Source organism: Gadus macrocephalus, chromosome 6 (genome assembly GCF_031168955.1).
Source record: "Gadus macrocephalus chromosome 6, ASM3116895v1".
In the NCBI taxonomy this organism is placed as follows: Eukaryota; Metazoa; Chordata; class Actinopteri; order Gadiformes; family Gadidae; genus Gadus; species Gadus macrocephalus.
The window spans coordinates 26,321,455-26,339,275 of record NC_082387.1 but is presented as its reverse complement, the minus strand read 5'-3'; the positions used below and the strand labels follow the sequence as shown (position 1 = coordinate 26,339,275).

The 17,821-nt window shown below is 49.5% G+C and overlaps 2 protein-coding genes across 2 annotated transcripts; both read right to left on the bottom strand.

The window, feature by feature from the left end:
• Positions 1–1,992: 1,992 nt before the first annotated feature.
• On the bottom strand, positions 1,993–6,599 carry LOC132459606 (uncharacterized). Its single transcript, XM_060054252.1, has 6 exons — positions 6,180–6,599; positions 3,439–3,714; positions 3,063–3,344; positions 2,645–2,899; positions 2,225–2,485; positions 1,993–2,144 (listed from the first exon to the last, which is right to left on the bottom strand). Exons 1-6 carry the CDS (start codon positions 6,277–6,279, stop codon positions 1,993–1,995), a joined length of 1,326 nt encoding a protein of 441 aa, XP_059910235.1. The 5' UTR covers positions 6,280–6,599.
• A 670-nt stretch (positions 6,600–7,269) lies between these two features.
• Positions 7,270–17,519, bottom strand: LOC132460203 (steroid 21-hydroxylase). Its single transcript, XM_060055273.1, has 12 exons — positions 17,355–17,519; positions 16,424–16,570; positions 15,667–15,756; positions 15,133–15,287; positions 13,742–13,837; positions 13,422–13,532; positions 13,003–13,089; positions 12,834–12,917; positions 12,115–12,228; positions 9,883–10,049; positions 8,739–8,842; positions 7,270–7,946 (listed from the first exon to the last, which is right to left on the bottom strand). The coding sequence occupies exons 1-12, from the start codon at positions 17,482–17,484 to the stop codon at positions 7,648–7,650; spliced, it is 1,584 nt and encodes a 527-aa protein (XP_059911256.1). The 5' UTR covers positions 17,485–17,519; the 3' UTR covers positions 7,270–7,647.
• Positions 17,520–17,821: the final 302 nt, after the last annotated feature.

The window sequence follows — 17,821 nt, the reverse complement described above, 5'->3', positions numbered from 1 at the left end:
TTCACGAAAATGACCCGAATAAGGGTCGTTCATTCACCTCACTGCTGTACTCCCCACCCACAACAACTTTCAAGACGTTCTGCATCTTCAGAGTTCCTGTCTCCCTCTGTCTCCTCTCTCCCCCTCTCTCCTCCTCTGTCTCCTCTCTCCTCCTCTGTCCCCCTCTGGCCTGTCCCCCTCTGGCCTGTCCCCCTCTGCCCTGTCCCCCTCTGGCCTGTCCCGCTCTGGCCTGTCCCCCTCTGGCCTGTCCCCCTCTGCCCTGTCCCCCTCTGCCCTGTCCTGCTCTGGTCTGTCCCCCTCTGGCCTGTCTTCTACCAAGTGGCCTGCCCTCTCACAGGTCCGGTGGGTTCCATTGGGGGTCAGATCCTTCAGCGCCTCGGCGATGGATCCCAGATGGACCAGGAAGGCCGACTCAATCGCTGCCTTCAAATTAAGACTTAACCTCCCCACCATGACTCCACTGAGGGCTCGATTGTACAGCGTTGGGAGTCTCTGAAAAACCCTTCATAAAATGAACATCTTATTAATTTAGCAGTGACACATATGTGAGACATTAAATATAGAAACAGGTAGTGGGAAACCAAAAAGTATTTTTAGTAACACAGAGATGATTGAATATAGCTCAACACAAAACACAGCACCAGAGCAGCAGGAAGTGAAAGTGAAGTGGGACCGTCCACAACGGAGGCATGAGGGAAGCTCAGGAGGGGAGGAGCAGACAGCAGTAACCTGAAAGATGAGTCGTTTATAACGAATGTAAGATACATTCATTATATATAACCCTATCTGTCATATTCATAGAGATATTCATCTGCAAGTTTTTCTTTCTACACCTTTTTTAATCAACACATCTTTCAACAGACACATCATTCACAGCTTTTGTCATTGCGGTAAATTACAAGCCATGTTTACAGTTAATTTCATTTTTGATAACATCACATCATCACCTTGTGGTGCAGTTGTGAATTGTGCGGATCCCTGACAAAGACAATATACGAAACAGCACAGCATTCAGTGTACACACAAGCTTTCAGGAGATCTTTTTTTTGCGTATTGATTCCTGTTTGTAAGGTAAATTCAAAGTTTACCAATTTTTTTTTTAGTTTCTATAGACCCAATAGAATTTCCCTATAATCGCTTTATCAACAAATTTTATAGAATTAGTTCCTTAGCTTTGGATTCATCTACAGCTTGGAGCAGATCATAAAAAACATCGTCAGAGTTGGATTTTCCAGTGTTATATTGAACGTTATATCTTTCTTGATTTACATCCGGGATAACTTCATAAAACGGAGCCTGTGAAGAAGAAACAGGAGGATTAATCAAACTTAGAAACTGGAGAAGTCAGTCAAAAGGTGGAATAACATAAGTTGTTATTCCACAATGAAAGCCATTTTCATTCCATGAAAATGGCTTATAGAAACTGTTTATTATGCAATTTCATTAAGAAATCAATCAACACTGTTGTGTGTTAATATGGGAAAAACGACTGCTGACATTATGATGCGGTAAGGTCATAATAATAGAGATCAGTATCATAACAGCCTAGTAGCCGGGCATTCCTACGATATATCGGGTTCTATTGTTGCTTTCCTACGATATATCGGCCTAGTAGTTGTGCATTCCTACGATATATCGGGTTCTATCGTTGATTTCCTACGATATATCGGCCTATGGCCGTGCATTCATATGATATATCGGGTTACATTGTTGCATTCCTATAATGGGTTCTATTGTTCCAGTCTTACGACATATTGAGTTCCAGTGTTACGTTCCTACAATATATCGTCCCAGTAGCCGTGCATTCCAAAGATACATCGTGTTCTAATGTTGCGGTTGTACACCATACCGGCCTGGTAGCTGTGGATTGCCACGATGTACGAGGTCACTGCTCCTACTTACCGGTTCGGCTCCTAATGCTTCGCTCCCTAAAAAAAAAAACAATAACAATCAGCCATTGATGTTAGACGATTTTTAAATAACGATCATCGATCAGAAGCTGCTCTCACCTTTCTCGGTTTTCTTCTTGGAATGGAAGTAGAGTCCTCCTCCGACGGCCGCACACAGCAGGAGGCCGAGAGGCAGGGCCGCCCAGGCCGCTGCCCTGGCCGCCGCCCAGGCCGCCGCCGGCGACGCTGCTGCTGCTGAGACCACATCATCACCGTCAGGAACAACCATGGCTTCTACCTCCGACAACGTCCACAGCTCAGCGTCACAGACTTACTGTTGGCGGAGCGCCACGTCTCGGACGCCATCAGAACCCCGTCTTTATGCACAGAGCACACAGTGGGGGCGCCGGTGAGCTGCACCGCCTCAGTGGACAGCCGAGAGGTGATGGTGTTTTGGGTCATGGGGTTACCACCCCTCAGCCGGGAGGACCGGCTGGCCGTGGTCCACCCTAACGTCACGTCCTGATCACACTTCTCCAGGGCGCAGGTGAGCACACAGCTCAGGGTGAGGTTACTGCCCTCCTGCTCGGCAGAAACTGGAAGGACAAACACAACCAGAAGAGCCCACTGGGTGTTTCACATCCTGACGGGAAGCACCCCACACTGGGGAACGAGTCGTCGCCTGATGTTGAGTTCTTGATTTTTTTTTTAGTTCATGCCTTATCTTGTGATCTCAACCAGTTTGTACAGCTTACCGTGGAGTGTGTGCAGTCGGACTGTGGCTAAGACTTTAGTTTTGTCGCCGTGAGGGGAGCACTGGTAATCCCCAGCCTGCCCCTGGCTGACAGCCAAAGAGAGGTCAGGTTTATTAGATGTGACGGCTGGAAGGCGGACTCCATCAAGGGTGGGCTGGGGTCCCACCCACTGCACCAGACCGCCAGCGATGGATGAAGTATCACAAGAGAATGACACTGACTCACCCACCAGTGCAAATACTTCCTGTATACCATCTGGGTGAAAGGAGACAGCATGTGACAGAGCTCAAGCACTTGAAAAGGAAATCATGGTGACACACTTCATGGTTAAACCTGCATTGGTCGTACACTCAAGCAGCTATTATTTGCTCATGGGCAAAGACAAGTACAAAGTGCAGATTCGAGTGCCAATGGATACCTGTGATGTTTAGCGTGTAGCCCAGGGAGGTTTTCACAGTGTCATTCTCTCTGAGTTGACACCTCCACGTTCTGCGATGGTCTATCGGTCTAGGCTTAAAGATTATTTTAGAGAAGCACTTTGAGGGTGACTTAAAGGAAAATCTCTCTTTGTTCAATGCTGTGTTGGCTTCACTCAGCCACTCCAGAAGGATCCCCTGGTGGGGACAAGACCGGACATATCCTTTGAAATCGTTGAGGTAACAATGAATCTCCATCATTTCACCTTTCTTCTCCGAAGTAACTGCACACATGACAAGAAAAGGGCAATTGTAAGGTCAGGTTTTAATTTAGCTTCAGATCCCTGTGGGAGTGATTCAGTCGGTCAAGATGCTTACTGGTGAGGATCTCGAGTGACAGTGATGCGTTGAACCGCCCGTTACTGCACACATAGGTCCTCGCGCTGTCCTGTTCCAGGCGGTCAATGTGCAGAGAGCAGCCGGCCCCCATCCTCACAGTGTGGGGCAGGTCGGCCGTGACCAAGCCCGCCCGGACCACCTCCTTGTAGAAACCCAGGTAAGAGTCGCTCACTTTCCAGTTGACCTCGGAGCAGGGTCCGACCGAGGGGATGGGACACGGCAGATCGACGCTGTCCCCCAGCACAGCGAAGACGGCTGAGAACAAAACGCAATTCAAAAACGGAATTGCTGGATGAGCGAAATGGCAGGAAACAACATATTACAGAGTCCTCGACTTTCATCATACAAGTAAGCCTCAGTACTATTAAATCATACAAAAAAGATGGGTTTCGGATATTTACGCCTTCTGGAACCTCCCCGCGGTGAGACGAGCAGTTTGAAAACTATTTCCCGGTAGCGGTTAGCATTGGCGTGCTGTTGTACATCCCCAGCTGTCCCGATTGGCTCCAAAGGTAAACTTATAGTGCTAGCTTATGATGTTTTTTCGCAATATTTTGTTCCCCGAATTCTTAAGGTCTGATTTTTATTTTGCCGTCAACCTCAGTCCAGTTTAGTTCAGTTTAACTTTATTGTCCCAAAAGGGAAACTTGTCTTGCAGTCAGGTACACATAAAAAACACAATATACACAAGGGCACACGACAAAGAGATAGACACAGGCTAATAAACGGTCATACTTATCTAGTCATCAGATTCAAATACATTTACAGGTACGTGCAAAGAATTGTGCAAATTGAGCAAACGTATTGCACTAGGAATAAAATAGTTATTTGTCTTATTGGACCTAGAAAGAGGGACTCGTCTTCGGCCTGAGCGAAGGGCCTCGAATGAACAATGAAGGGGTAGATTCTTACAGTCCAATATAGACAATGCTTTCTGAGTAACCTGTGTCTTATAAATGTTCATTGAGGATACATGTGTACAGCCAATCAACTTCCCAGCCACCTTCACAATATGGCTGAGGTTGTTTTTGTCCCTAAGGCTGATGCCCCCATACCAGGCAATAAAAGAAAAAGTGAGAACAGATTCAATAAAAGCATCATAACCTTATCGACATTGAAAAAGTTAAGCTTCTGAAGGAAGTACAATCATTGTTGCCCCTTCTTGCAAATAGAATCAGTATCAACGTCAAATTTGAGTTTATTATCTATCATTGTTCCCAGATATTTATACTGGTCAACCATCTCTATGGAGTTTCTATTTATGTAAGTAGGTGGAGGAGAACAAGATTGGTTTCTCCTAAAAATCAATGGCCATATTTTTGGTTAAGCTGAAGAAGAGACTTGTCACACCAACTGACAAACTCGTCAACCACTGGCCCATGCTGAGATTCATGTTTATGCAGTTAACTAACAATAACTGTGTCAGTAGCAAATTTCGGGATGTGTCTATTTATATGCTGACTTCTACAGTCATTAGTGCAGAGGATATACAGTAGAGGGGAAAGTACACAACCCTGGGAGGGCCAGTGGAAGAGACACTCCTTTCCGAAAGACAACCATTTACCTTTACTCTTTGTCTTCTGTTAGTTATGAAATCCATGATCCATTTCAGGAGATTACTCTAAAGATTAAATTCGGATAGTAGTTTACTGACTAAAACATGTCGCTGGATAGTATTAAAAGCAGAAGAAAAATCTAAAAACAAAAGCCTGGCGTGTGTGCCCGGACCATCTAGATGGCTGTACAGGAGATTTACTAGTGTAATCTGGGCATCCTCCACCCCTCTTCTAGCCCTGTGTGCAAATTGCCCGGGGTCCAGGGACTCACCCACCCTTAACAACAAAAGACACAATCTTTTCGAATGACTTCATGACCAGTGAGGTCAGTGCCACTGGTCTGAAGTCATTTAAACTCTTTGTAGTGTTGCTCTTTGCCACTGGAACAATAATGGACTCCTTCCATGCCTTTGGGACCCTTCTCTGTTCAAAGGACATCTCAAAAATATCAGTGAACACCCCGCAGAGCTGTGCTGAACAGCACTTTAACAATCTCCCATGACTATATGGACCCAGACTTTTATTGACCTTATTTCTCCTAAATACTGACCTAACATCTCCTTGTGTAATTGAGAATGGTGTGGACTTTACCAGAGCTTGCTCCTCAGTTAATTTCTTATGTTCATCTGAAAAGTCATGAATATCAAAACGTGAACCTGTACGTGAACCTGTATCGTCGTGCACCGCCAGGCGTAAGAAAAAACGGTTATTCATAACTAGATTGTTGTAGTAACTGCTTTTAAAATAAGCTGAATTCTAGTTTCTGGGTGAGTTTATTACCATAGTTCATTCTAGATTAGTAAATAGTCGAATGTTTGCATTATCTGGAAGCTGAATTACATTGTGTATAGACATTGTGGAGAAATTGGCCGCTGGGTATTAACGCTCACAGATCACAACCAAACGATAAAAGTCCCCCCCTCCTTCACCTCAGGAAAGAGTAAGTTGGACACACGGAGAAGAGCCGTCATCGAGAACCAAACCTTTAGGTAGTAAGTTCAGTCAAAATGCTTCCTCTTTCTGTCTGAACTAATTAAATGTACGCATACATGTATTATTATTAATCATTACAGTACGAAATGAATGCATAATACATATTTTATTCCTAATACATTTAAATATAATCAACACATTATTTGCTACATTGGTATTGTTTGCTGTTACCAGTTTGAAGTCCGTAAGTCATCCGGATAAAAGTATAAAGTCCTAGAAGTGGTAAGGAACACATCTTTCTTTCAATCGTGTAGTAGTCTTCGTGGTTCATCACTCATCCAACTGCTGTGTTCAAGAAGTGAAGGCGTTCAGTTTTGTCAGAGGGAAAACCCCATTACAACATACACGTTTTTCTGATTGCAGAACAAGTTTTCCATGCCAGCCTTCACCTCTTAATGTGGTGAGGAGGGTTTCAAATCATTGTGTTATAGCGAATGACCGAGAAACCATACTCAAATCATATGGAGGCAAATGTTATCTCACATAAAGTAAAGTAGTAGTAAGTAAATCCATCTTTTGTCAAAACTTTTCCACCGTTTTATTTTCCTTCACAGAGGGGCGACATTGGGAAGTGAGAAATCAGCTGCACAGGATTCATGAAGCAGACTTTCATTAACCCTCATCAGTTACCCTAACACTCTGTTTAACACACTCTGTTTACACTCTGTGAAATGGAGACACATTTGAATATCATGTTTCGGAAATAACGCTTCTAAATTTGCGTTGGATTATAGATTAATGCATGAGTAAACTCAATACACACATATGCCTATTTCCACACCTAAGAAATTCCTGATCTAGAATGTTGATAGCTTACAAACAATAACCAATACTTTTTTCTAGTAGTTCTTAAAGAATCTTATTAAACGATGGTAAGCTGTAACCATCTGCGCTAGCATGCTGGCTATCTCCGTGGTTTGCTCTCCATGATGTCTTTGACCCAGTAGATCAAGAGGTAGTCCTACCACACGAGGTCCCACTCCTCCATGATGTCTTTGACCCAGTAGATCAAGAGGTAGTCCTACCACACGAGGTCCCACTCCTCCATCTTGTGGTGGTTAGTGAGGTCCCCACTTCACTTTAGGCGTCTTTGAGTGTTATTAATTATTATTATTCTTCATGTTTAACCTCTGTTTTCCTTTTATTCCTAGTCTGTTTTACATAGTTTTGAATGATGACTATATGCTCTGTAAGGTGACCTTGGGTGTCTTGAAAGGCGCCTCTAAATTAAATGTATTATTATTATTATTATTATTATCTTACAATCCTTCACCCCAACACAAATGGTTCTCCAAGGAAATTCAAAATAATAATCGATACTAATATCAACAACTTATGTTCAGGGAAGCACAGCTTTTTGTTTCATTTCCACTGACAGTGTGAATGTCGCTTTTTAGTGGTTTCCCTTTTTAAGGTCTGCTTCACTCATGATGTTATCATTCGTTTTTTTTTATCATTCGAGCGTAGCCGCTCAGGATAGCGGCTACGCTCGAATGATAAAAAAACGAATGATAAAATCATGAGAATGATAACGTCATGAGTGAGAGATTCCTACGGATTCCTACCCACGGGGAGATTCCTACGGGCCCTATATAGACGTAACAACCTTCACAGCCAGGATCAAGACCATGAAGCCTCATTATAGCGCAGTGTCGCCACTCTGCTGGTCAGGGGGTCCCGCGGCGTGGTCCGTCTCCAGGGGGCGGGGCACCGCGATGACCTTGTAGGACTTGACCTTCAGCACCACGCTGGCTTCCCCCTCCAGGTCCGGTAGACCCGCCCCCTCTCCCCCGGGGAGGAACAGGAAGTCCCGCAGCAGGTAGGCGGTGAACAGGAAGAGCTCCGTCCTGGCGACCGTCTCGCCCAGACACAGACGGGCCCCGCCCCCGAAGGCCAGCAGGTCGCGGGCGCGGCCGCCGCCCCCCTCCAGGAAGCGCTCTGACGGAGGCAACGGGTCAAAGGTCAACTCTGCTGAGCCAGCAGGGAGTGGGTGTAGGCCTACCTGGTCTGAGAGGGTAGGTGAGTGTAGGCCTACCTGGTCTGAGTGTAAGCCTACCTGGTCTGAGAGGGTAGGTGAGTGTAGGCCTACCTGCTCTGAGTGTAGGCCTACCTGGTCTGAGAGGGTAGGTGAGTGTAGGCCTACCTGCTCTGAGTGTAGGCCTACCTGGTCTGAGAGGGTAGGTGAGTGTAGGCCTACCTGCTCTGAGTGTAGGCCTACCTGGTCTGAGAGGGTAGGTGAGTGTAGGCCTACCTGGTCTGAGAGGGTAGGTGAGTGTAGGCCTACCTGCTCTGAGAGGGTAGGTGAGTGTAGGCCTACCTGGTCTGAGAGGGTAGGTGAGTGTAGGCCTACCTGCTCTGAGTGTAGGCCTACCTGGTCTGAGAGGGTAGGTGAGTGTAGGCCTACCTGCTCTGAGTGTAGGCCTACCTGGTCTGAGAGGGTAGGTGAGTATAGGCCTACCTGGTCTGAGTGGGTAGGTGAGTGTAGGCCTACCTGGTCTGAGAGGGTAGGTGAGTTTAGGCCTAGCTTGTCTGAGGTGGTAGGTGAGTGTAGGCCTACCTGGTCTGAGTGTAGGCCCAGCTTGTCTGAGGTGGTAGGTGAGTGTAGGCCTACCTGGTCTGAGAGGGTAGGTGAGTGTAGGCCTAGCTTGTCTGAGGTGGTAGGTGGTCTAGGCCTACCTGGTCTGAGTGTAGGCCTAGCTTGTCTGAGGTGGTAGGTGAGTGTAGGCCTACCTGGTCTGAAGCTGTTGGGCTCGCTCCACACAGAAGGATCGTGGTGAGCTCCGAACAGGTTGGGAATGATCACCGTGTCCTTAGGGATGAAGTACCCTGCAATACTGAACACAGTACAGATACGTTACATGACCTCAGTAGCCTACTGAACACAGTACAGATACGTTACGTAACCTCAGTAGCCTACTGAACACAGTACAGATACGTTACGTAACCCCAGTAGCCTACTGAACACAGTACAGATACGTTACATGACCTCAGTAGCCAACTGAACACAGTACAGATACGTTACATGACGTCAGTAGCCTACTGAACACAGTACAGATACGTTACGTGACCTCAGTAGCCTACTGAACACAGTACAGATACGTTACATGACCTCAGTAGCCAACTGAACACAGTACAGATACGTTACATGACGTCAGTAGCCTACTGAACACAGTACAGATACGTTACGTGACCTCAGTAGCCTACTGAACACAGTACAGATACGTTACATGACCTCAGTAGCCAACTGAACACAGTACAGATACGTTACATGACGCCAGTAGCCTACTGAACACAGTACAGATACGTTACGTGACCTCAGTAGCCTACTGAACACAGTACAGATACGTTACATGACCTCAGTAGCCAACTGAACACAGTACAGATACGTTACATGACGCCAGTAGCCTACTGAACACAGTACAGATACGTTACGTGACCTCAGTAGCCTACTGAACACAGTACAGATACGTTACATGACGTCAGTAGCCTACTGAAGACAGTACAGACACGTTACATGACCTCAGTAGCCTACTGAACACGTTACATGACGTCACCTGTGATACTGAACACAGTAGCAACGCTGAGTCCAGGTGCCCTTGTGTGTGTGTGTGTGTGTGTGTGTGCTCTGAGTCCAGTTGTGTGTGTCAGTGTTTCTGTGTGTGTGTGTGTGTGTGTGGGTGTGTGTTCTGACTCCAGGTGTGTGTGCGTGCGTGCGTGCGTGCACGTGTGTGTGTGCGCGTGTGTGTGAGTGTGTGTGTGTCCAGGTGCCCTTGTTTGTGTGTGTGCTCTGAGTCCAAGTGCGTGTGCGTGTGTGTCTGTGTGTGCGTGTGCGTGTGCGTGTGCGTGTGTGTGTGTCCGGGCGCCCGGTCTCCACCTGCTGTCCCTGAGGGCGCGGTGGGGGACGGCGAGGGGGGCCACGGGGCGGAGCCTCAGCACCTCGCTGATCACCGCCCCCAGCACCGGGAGGCGGGGCCTGTCGCTGTACTGGGGGTACCGCCCCTCCAGCACCCCACACATCTCCTCATACACCTGGGTCTGCACCTGGGGGGGCGGGGCCAGGGAGGGGGTGGGGGCAGATAGGGGGCGGGGGCAGGGAGGGCGGGGGGGTCCGGGGTCCAGGTACAGCAGCATCAATGCAGAGAAGTGAGTTTGACATTGGGGTTGGGTTTAAGGGGTAGAGTAAACCCTCTACCCCCTAACCCTAACCCTAAACCAAACCCTACAATTAAAAAACAATTCCCTAATAGGTAGCCCTGACTCTGAAACCAAAGCCTAGATCAAATCCTCACCCTACCAGTGAGCTAGCTTACCCCCTACAACTGAGCTAGCGTACCCCCTAACCCTGAGCTAGCGTACCCCCTAACCCTGAGCTAGCGTACCCCCTAACCCTGAGCTAGCGTACACCCTAACCCTGAGCTAGCGTACCCCCTAACCCTGAGCTAGCGTACCCCCTAACCCTGAGCTAGCGTACCCCCTAACCCTGAGCTAGAGTACCCCCTAACCCTGAGCTAGCGTACCCCCTAACCCTGAGCTAGCGTACCCCCTAACCCTGAGCTAGCGTACCCCCTAACCCTGAGCTAGCGTACCCCCTAACCCTGAGCTAGCGTACCCCCCTAACCCTGAGCTAGCGTACCCCCTAACCCTAAGCTAGCGTACCCCCCTAACCCCTGAGCTAGCGTACCCCCCTACCCCTGAGCTAGCGTACCCCCCTACCCCTGATCTAGCGTACCCCCCTACCCCTGAGCTAGCGTACCCCCCTACCCCTGATCTAGCGTACCCCCCTACCCCTGAGCTAGCGTACCCCCCTACCCCTGAGCTAGCGTACCCCCTAACCCTGAGCTAGCGTACCCCCCTACCCCTGAGCTAGCGTACCCCCTAACCCTGAGCTAGCGTACCCCCTAACCCTGAGCTAGCGTACCCCCTTCCCCTGAGCTAGCGTACCCCCTAACCCTGAGCTAGCGTACCCCCTAACCCTGAGCTAGCGTACCCCCTAACCCTGAGCTAGCGTACCCCCTAACCCTGAGCTAGCGTACCCCCTAACCCTGAGCTAGCGTACCCCCCTAACCCCTGAGCTAGCGTACCCCCCTACCCCTGATCTAGCGTGCCCCCTAACCCTGAGCTAGCGTACCCCCTAACCCTGAGCTAGCGTACCCCCTAACCCTTTGCTAGCGTACCCCCTAACCCTGAGCTAACGTACCCCCTAACCCTGAGCTAGCGTACCCCCTAACCCTGAGCTAGCGTACCCCCTAACCCTGAGCTAGCGTACCCCCCTACCCCTGATCTAGCGTACCCCCTAACCCTGAGCTAGCGTACCCCCTAACCCTGAGCTAGCGTACCCCCTAACCCTGAGCTAGCGTACCCCCTAACCCTGAGCTAGCGTACCCCCTACCACTGAGCTAGCGTACCCCCTAACCCTAAGCTAGCGTACCCCCTTACCCCTGAGCTAGCGTACCCCCTACCACTGAGCTAGCGTACCCCCTAACCCTAAGCTAGCGTACCCCCTTACCCCTGAGCTAGCGTACCCCCCTACCACTGAGCTAGTGTACCCCCTTACCCCTGAGCTAGCGTACCCTCCTACCCCTGAGCTAGCGTACCCCCCTACCCCTGAGCTAGCGTACCCCCTAACCCTGAGCTAGCGTACCCTCCTACCCCTGAGCTAGCGTACCCCCTACCACTGAGCTAGCGTACCCCCTACCCCTGAGCTAGCGTACCCCCCTACCCCTGATCTAGCGTACCCCCTTACCCCTGAGCTAGCGTACCCCCTACCACTGAGCTAGCGTACCCCCTAACCCTGAGCTAGCGTACCCCCCTACCCCTGAGCTAGCGTACCCCCTAACCCTGAGCTAGCGTACCCCCCTACCCCTGAGCTAGCGTACCCCCTAACCCTGAGCTAGCGTACCCCCCTACCCCTGAGCTAGCGTACCCTCCTACCCCTGAGCTAGCGTACCCCCCTACCCCTGAGCTAGCGTACCCCCTACCACTGAGCTAGCGTACCCCCTACCCCTGATCTTGCGTACCCCCTAACCCTGAGCTAGCGTACCCCCCTACCCCTGATCTTGCGTACCCCCTAACCCTGAGCTAGCGTACCCCCCTACCCCTGACCTACCTGGGGCCGGTGCAGCAGGAAGGCCAGGGTCCAGCTGAGCCAGGCGGCGGTGGTCTCCGTGCCCCCGATCAGCAGGTCCACCGTGGCCATGTGGAGGTGGGTGTCCGTCAGCCGCTGCAGACGGACACACGGACACAATCACACTGCACTGCTGGGGATGTAGGGTGAGTAGGCCTACTGACCAGGTCGTCACAGTGCTCTGTTGTAGAGTAGGCTACTACTCTTTGTAGAGTTGTAGCTACTAGGGCTCTTTGTTGACTCGGTCTACTTAAGGGGTGGTTACTCGGGCTCAATGTTCAGTAGGCCTACTTAAGGGGTAGTAACAGTGCTCTTTGTAGGGTAGGCCGACTTGAGGGTAAGTTATTGTTGCTCTATGTTGTGTTGGCTTACTTAAGGAGTAGCTACTGGGGCTCAATGTTTAGTAGGCCTATTAATGGGTAGTTACTGGGATTCTACATACAGTAGGCTTACTGAACGGGTAGTTACTGGGGCTCATGTGGAGTAGGCCTACTTAAGGGGCAGTTTCTGGTGCTTCTTGTTCACTAGGTCTGCTTAAGGGGTTGTTGTTACTTCATGTTGAGTAGGCCTACTTAACAGGTAGAAACTAGTGCTTTAGATTTAGTAGGCCTTTACTTAAGGGGGCGTTACTGGAGTTCTATGTTCAATAGGCATAATTAAGGGATAGTAACTGTTGCTTAATGTTGAGTAGGCTTACTTACCACACCGTCTTCAGATCCAATACTTTGTTCGATGCCTTTGAGCAGAGAGCTGGTGATGCTGTCCTCTGATTGGTTGTCTCGCAGCTATAAAGTCAGCAACATAAACAGATGTTAGTGTTATGTTGGGAGTTTAATGTTAAATGATAGTGGAGACAACATGTCAACCTACTTTGTATTCCTTGATGTGTCTTCCTATGATGTCATCTCTCCTCGCCACCTCTTTCAGAAGACGGGAGAATGGACGATTTGGCAATTTCTTGGGGAAACCACAAATGTGTTTGATTATGTAAATTCGAGAATATTTATCGGTTAATTGCGTGTATTATGGCTGATTATGGGTACTGACTCTGAGTATTATGGGTACTGACTCTGAGTATTACGGCTTGTGAGTCTAAGCATTCTGGGTACTGACTCTGAGTATTATGGGTACTGACTCTGAGCATTATGGGTACTGACTCTGAGCATTATGGGTACTGACTCTGAGCATTATGGGTACTGACTCTGAGCATTATGGGTACTGACTCTGAGCATTATGGGTACTGACTCTGAGCATTATGGGTACTGACTCTGAGCATTATGGGTACTGACTCTGAGCAGGGGGAAGGAGTCCAGAGCTGATATCCACGGGGATCCCCAGAGAGACACGATGTTGTTGAGGCAGCTGTGCAGTTGTTGCAGTTCCTCAGACTCCTTCCCATACTGGAGACACAAAGAGACCACATTTAATACACACAACACTGATATCGATAATAGAAACTAACCTAAATACATGAAGTAAGAAACTACACAAACTCTAAAATCCAAATGCTGCTATCAACAAAGAAACTGAAAATCGATCAAAATATAAAATGACATGAACAAAAAAACCTGTTTGACTCGTGTTTGTTTAATGATGATTTGGTGCTTACTTCTTTTTCAAACGTCAGCGTTGTGATGACGTTACTGGCTGCCACGGTGAAATCCTCTGCGAGATCGACAGCACGGCCGTTGTACCCAATCAGAACCTGAACAGAAGAATGAAGCACAGCTCAAATAAATACTGATCATTTGTGCATTGTTATATATCAGTGTCTGTTAATCACAGACTGTGCGGTAAATAATCACTGCCTTCACGTTTATTCAACCAAAACCCTTGGTAGACCTGTAGACCGGTCTGAGGACCTCAGTCTCTGTAGACCGGTCTGAGGACAGCAGTCAGTAGACCGGTCTGAGGACCTCAGTCTCTGTAGACCAGTCTGAGGACAGCAGTCTCTGTAGACCGGTCTGAGGACAGCAGTCAGTAGACCGGTCTGAGGACCTCAGTCTCTGTAGACCGGTCTGAGGACCTCAGTCTCTGTAGACCGGTCTGAGGACAGCAGTCTCTGTAGACCGGTCTGAGGACCTCAGTCTCTGTAGACCGGTCTGAGGACCTCAGTCTCTGTAGAACGGTCTGAGGACAGACGTCTGTAGACCGGTGTACCTCTCTGACCGCTGTGTGTCTGTATGTGTCTGTGTGTCTCTGGTTGTGTGTCTGTGTGTGTCTGTGTGCGTCTGTGTGTGTCTGTGTGTGTCCGTGTGTTTTGTGTGTGTCTGCGTGTCTCTGGTTGTGTGTCTGTGTGTGTCTGTGTGCATCTGTGTGTGTTGTGTGTACCTCTCTGAGGGCCAGGGCCTGTCTCTGCACCAGGGCCTGCAGGCTACTGTGTGTGTGTGTGTGTGTGTGTGTGTGTGTGTGTGTGTGTGTGTGTGTGTGTGTGTGTGTGTGTGTGTGTGTGTGTGTGTGTGCGTCTGTGTGTCTGTGTGTCTGTGTGCGTCTGTGTGCGTCTGTGTGCGTCTGCGTGTGTCTGTGTGTGTCTGTGTGCGTCTGTGTGCGTCTGGTTGTGCGTTGTGTGTACCTCTCTGAGGACCAGGGCCTGTCTCTGCACCAGGGCCTGCAGGCTGCTGTCTGTGTGTGTCTGTGTGCGTCTGTGTGCGTCTGGTTGTGCGTTGTGTGTACCTCTCTGAGGACCAGGGCCTGTCTCTGCACCAGGGCCTGCAGGCTGCTGTCTGTGTGTGTCTGTGTGTGTCTGTGTGTGTCTGTGTGTGTCTGTGTGTGTGTGTGTGTGTGTGTGTGTGTGTGTGTGTGTGTGTGTGTGTGTGTGCGTCTGTGTGTCTGTGTGTGTCTGTGTGCGTCTGTGTGTGTCTGTGTGTGTCTGTGTGTGTCTGTGTGCGTCTGTGTGTGTCTGTGTGTGTCTGTGTGCGTCTGTGTGTGTCTGTGTGTGTCTGTGTGTGTCTGTGTGTGTCTGTGTGTGTCTGTGTGCGTCTGGTTGTGCGTTGTGTGTACCTCTCTGAGGACCAGGGCCTGTCTCTGCACCAGGGCCTGCAGGCTGCTGTGTGAGCAGCGCTGCAGGGTCTGGTGCACCAGGCGCCGCTGAACCCTCCACTCCTCGCTGTAGTCGCCCAGCGAGATGGAGCACCCCCCCCCCGAGACCAGGGAGCCTGCAGGGGGCCATCACAGGCTCTTTAATGTATAGCTCTATATTATATATAGATAGATATAGATAGATATATAGAGAGATATATATTCAAAAAGTGTGTTCGTTAAGTTAGTTTGTTAAGTACGTGCATTAAGTATATTCATTCAGTATATTCATTAACTATATTCATTAACTATATTCATTAAGTACATTCATTAAGTATATTCATTAAGTATCTTCATTAAGAATATCATTATTAATATCCATAAAGTATATTAGAATACATATTTGTGAGTTTTGGAAAAAGCTATTTTTTTCCCACTACATATGCATGTCCTTCTCCTTCGGCTCCACCCAGTCTCTTTATGTGAACCCCCATCCGTCCAACGCCTTCTGTTCACCTGTGTATGAAACGGGCCGGCCAGCGAAGTCGGACCACTTCTTCACCAGCGCCTCCTTGATGACGTCGCTGCTGTTCAGAACCACCAGCACTGCAAAACACACACACACACACACACACACACACACACACACACACACACACACACACACACACACACACACACACACACACACACACACACACACACACACACACACACACACACATCAGACAACCTGAGACCCCCAGTCCAGGACCAGGAACCAGGGGGGGTCTGACACACAGTCGCAGTCAGAGAACACACACACACACAAACAAAAACCCACAGCAGGACTCACACACACACACACACACACACACACACACACACACACACACACACACACACACACACACACACACACACACACACTCACACTCACACTCACACTCACACTCACACTCACACTCACCCAGACTCAGGGAACACACACAAATGCACACACACACTCCCGGACTCAGAGCACACACACACACACACACACACACACACACACACACACACACACACACACACACACACACACACACACACACACACACACACACACACACACACACACACACACACACACGTACACACACACACACACACACACACACACACACACACAGACTCATGCTGCAAAGACAGTATAGACAGTAGAATCCACAAACACCAGACGCCCCATCAACCAAACCCCCCCCAGCCCCCCAACCCCCCAGCCCCCCAGCCCCCCCCCAGCGCCGGTCCTCACTGGAGCTGCCGCAGGTCAGTGTGTAGACGGGGCCGTACCGCCGGGCCAGCCGCGTCAGGTGGGAGGGCAGGTGGTCCTGGCCCAGCTCCAGCAGGTTCCCCAGGAAGGGGAGACCACGGGGCCCGGGAGGGGGGCCCCTGGGGAGGACTAGAGGAGGAGGGGGAGGAGGAGGAGGGGGAGGAGGAGGAGGAGGAGGAGCAGGGGGGAGGAGGGGGAGGAGGAGGAGGAGGAGGGGGAGGAGGAGGAGGAGGGGGAGGAGGAGGGGGGAGGAGGAGGAGGAGGAGGGGGAGGAGGAGGGGGGAGGAGGAGGATGGGGAGTGGGAGGAGGAGGGGGAGGAGGAGGAGGGGGAGGAGGAGGAGGAGGGGGAGGAGGAGAGGAGGAGGAGGGGGAGGAGGAGGAGGGGGAGGAGGAGGAGGAGGAGGAGGGGGAGGAGGGGGAGGGGGAGGAGGAGAGGAGGAGGAGGAGGAGGAGGGGGAGGAGGAGAGGGAGGGGGAGGAGGAGAGGGAGGGGGAGGAGGAGGAGGAGTCACTGGGTCGCTGACATCGTCACTGTGAAACCCGTCTGCTGTTATATAATAATTATACATTAGACTTATATCGAGCTTTTTTCTTGTATATTCTAAGACGCTTTACCGAACACACTATAACATAGTCTAATAAGAACTTATCTAAGTAAAAAGATGTAAATATCTTGAATATCTTAAATCTATCTTAAAGCTTACATCATGAAAGAAGTTCGCAAACTCCCTGTTTCAATTTAAATCAATATACAAATCGACATCAAACTCAAAAAAAGACTTTAACATACAAGAAACATAATCCATATCATAAATACAATACACGTCACAAACACAATGCATATAATAAACAAAGTAAACACAATCCGTCTAATAACTGCGACTATGGTATGATATCTATACAACACCCGTACAGTGCCCTCCACCTGGTCCCCCCGCTGAGGCAGAGGACAACGGCGTCCTGGAGGTCCCCCACAGCCACAGCGCCAGGGCCAGGGCCAGCAGCACCATGCTGGCCAGCAGCAGCCACGAGTCCTGGGTCATGACGGGGCGTCCGGCAGACCTGGGGCCGGCCCGACGCCTCCTCTTATAGCCTGCCTCCCCCCGGCCAGCCCCAGGCCGCGGCCCTCAAGGACGCCACAATATTGTGTCGGCCTGATAAGAGAGGGGCCCGGAGACACGAGGATACCAGGCCAAGGACGATCACATGGCTGGCGTTTATTTTGGAATCGGGTGTAGATAAAAAAACGCACAATGTAACATCATATTGAACTCATTTCATTTGGTAGAATTCCATGAGGTAATTATTGCAAAAAAGTATTTTATTGGTATTTTATTGTTGTTTATATTTGATTGACTCTTTATTTAAATTTTAGGTAGT

Coding starts and splice junctions, on each gene's coding strand:
- LOC132459606 (XM_060054252.1), bottom strand. CDS start 6,279: ATGAACCACGAAGACTACTACACGATTGAAAGAAAGATGTGTTCCTTA. Junction 3,345..3,438: donor GTCACTCGAGATCCTCACCA/GTAAGCATCTTG, acceptor TCATGTGTGCAG/TTACTTCGGAGAAGAAAGGT. Junction 2,900..3,062: donor CTACACGCTAAACATCACAG/GTATCCATTGGC, acceptor CCTTTCACCCAG/ATGGTATACAGGAAGTATTT.
- LOC132460203 (XM_060055273.1), bottom strand. CDS start 17,484: ATGACCCAGGACTCGTGGCTGCTGCTGGCCAGCATGGTGCTGCTGGCC. Junction 13,533..13,741: donor CGCTGACGTTTGAAAAAGAA/GTAAGCACCAAA, acceptor TTGTGTCTCCAG/TATGGGAAGGAGTCTGAGGA. Junction 13,090..13,421: donor ACTCCTTCCCCCTGCTCAGA/GTCAGTACCCAT, acceptor GGTTTCCCCAAG/AAATTGCCAAATCGTCCATT.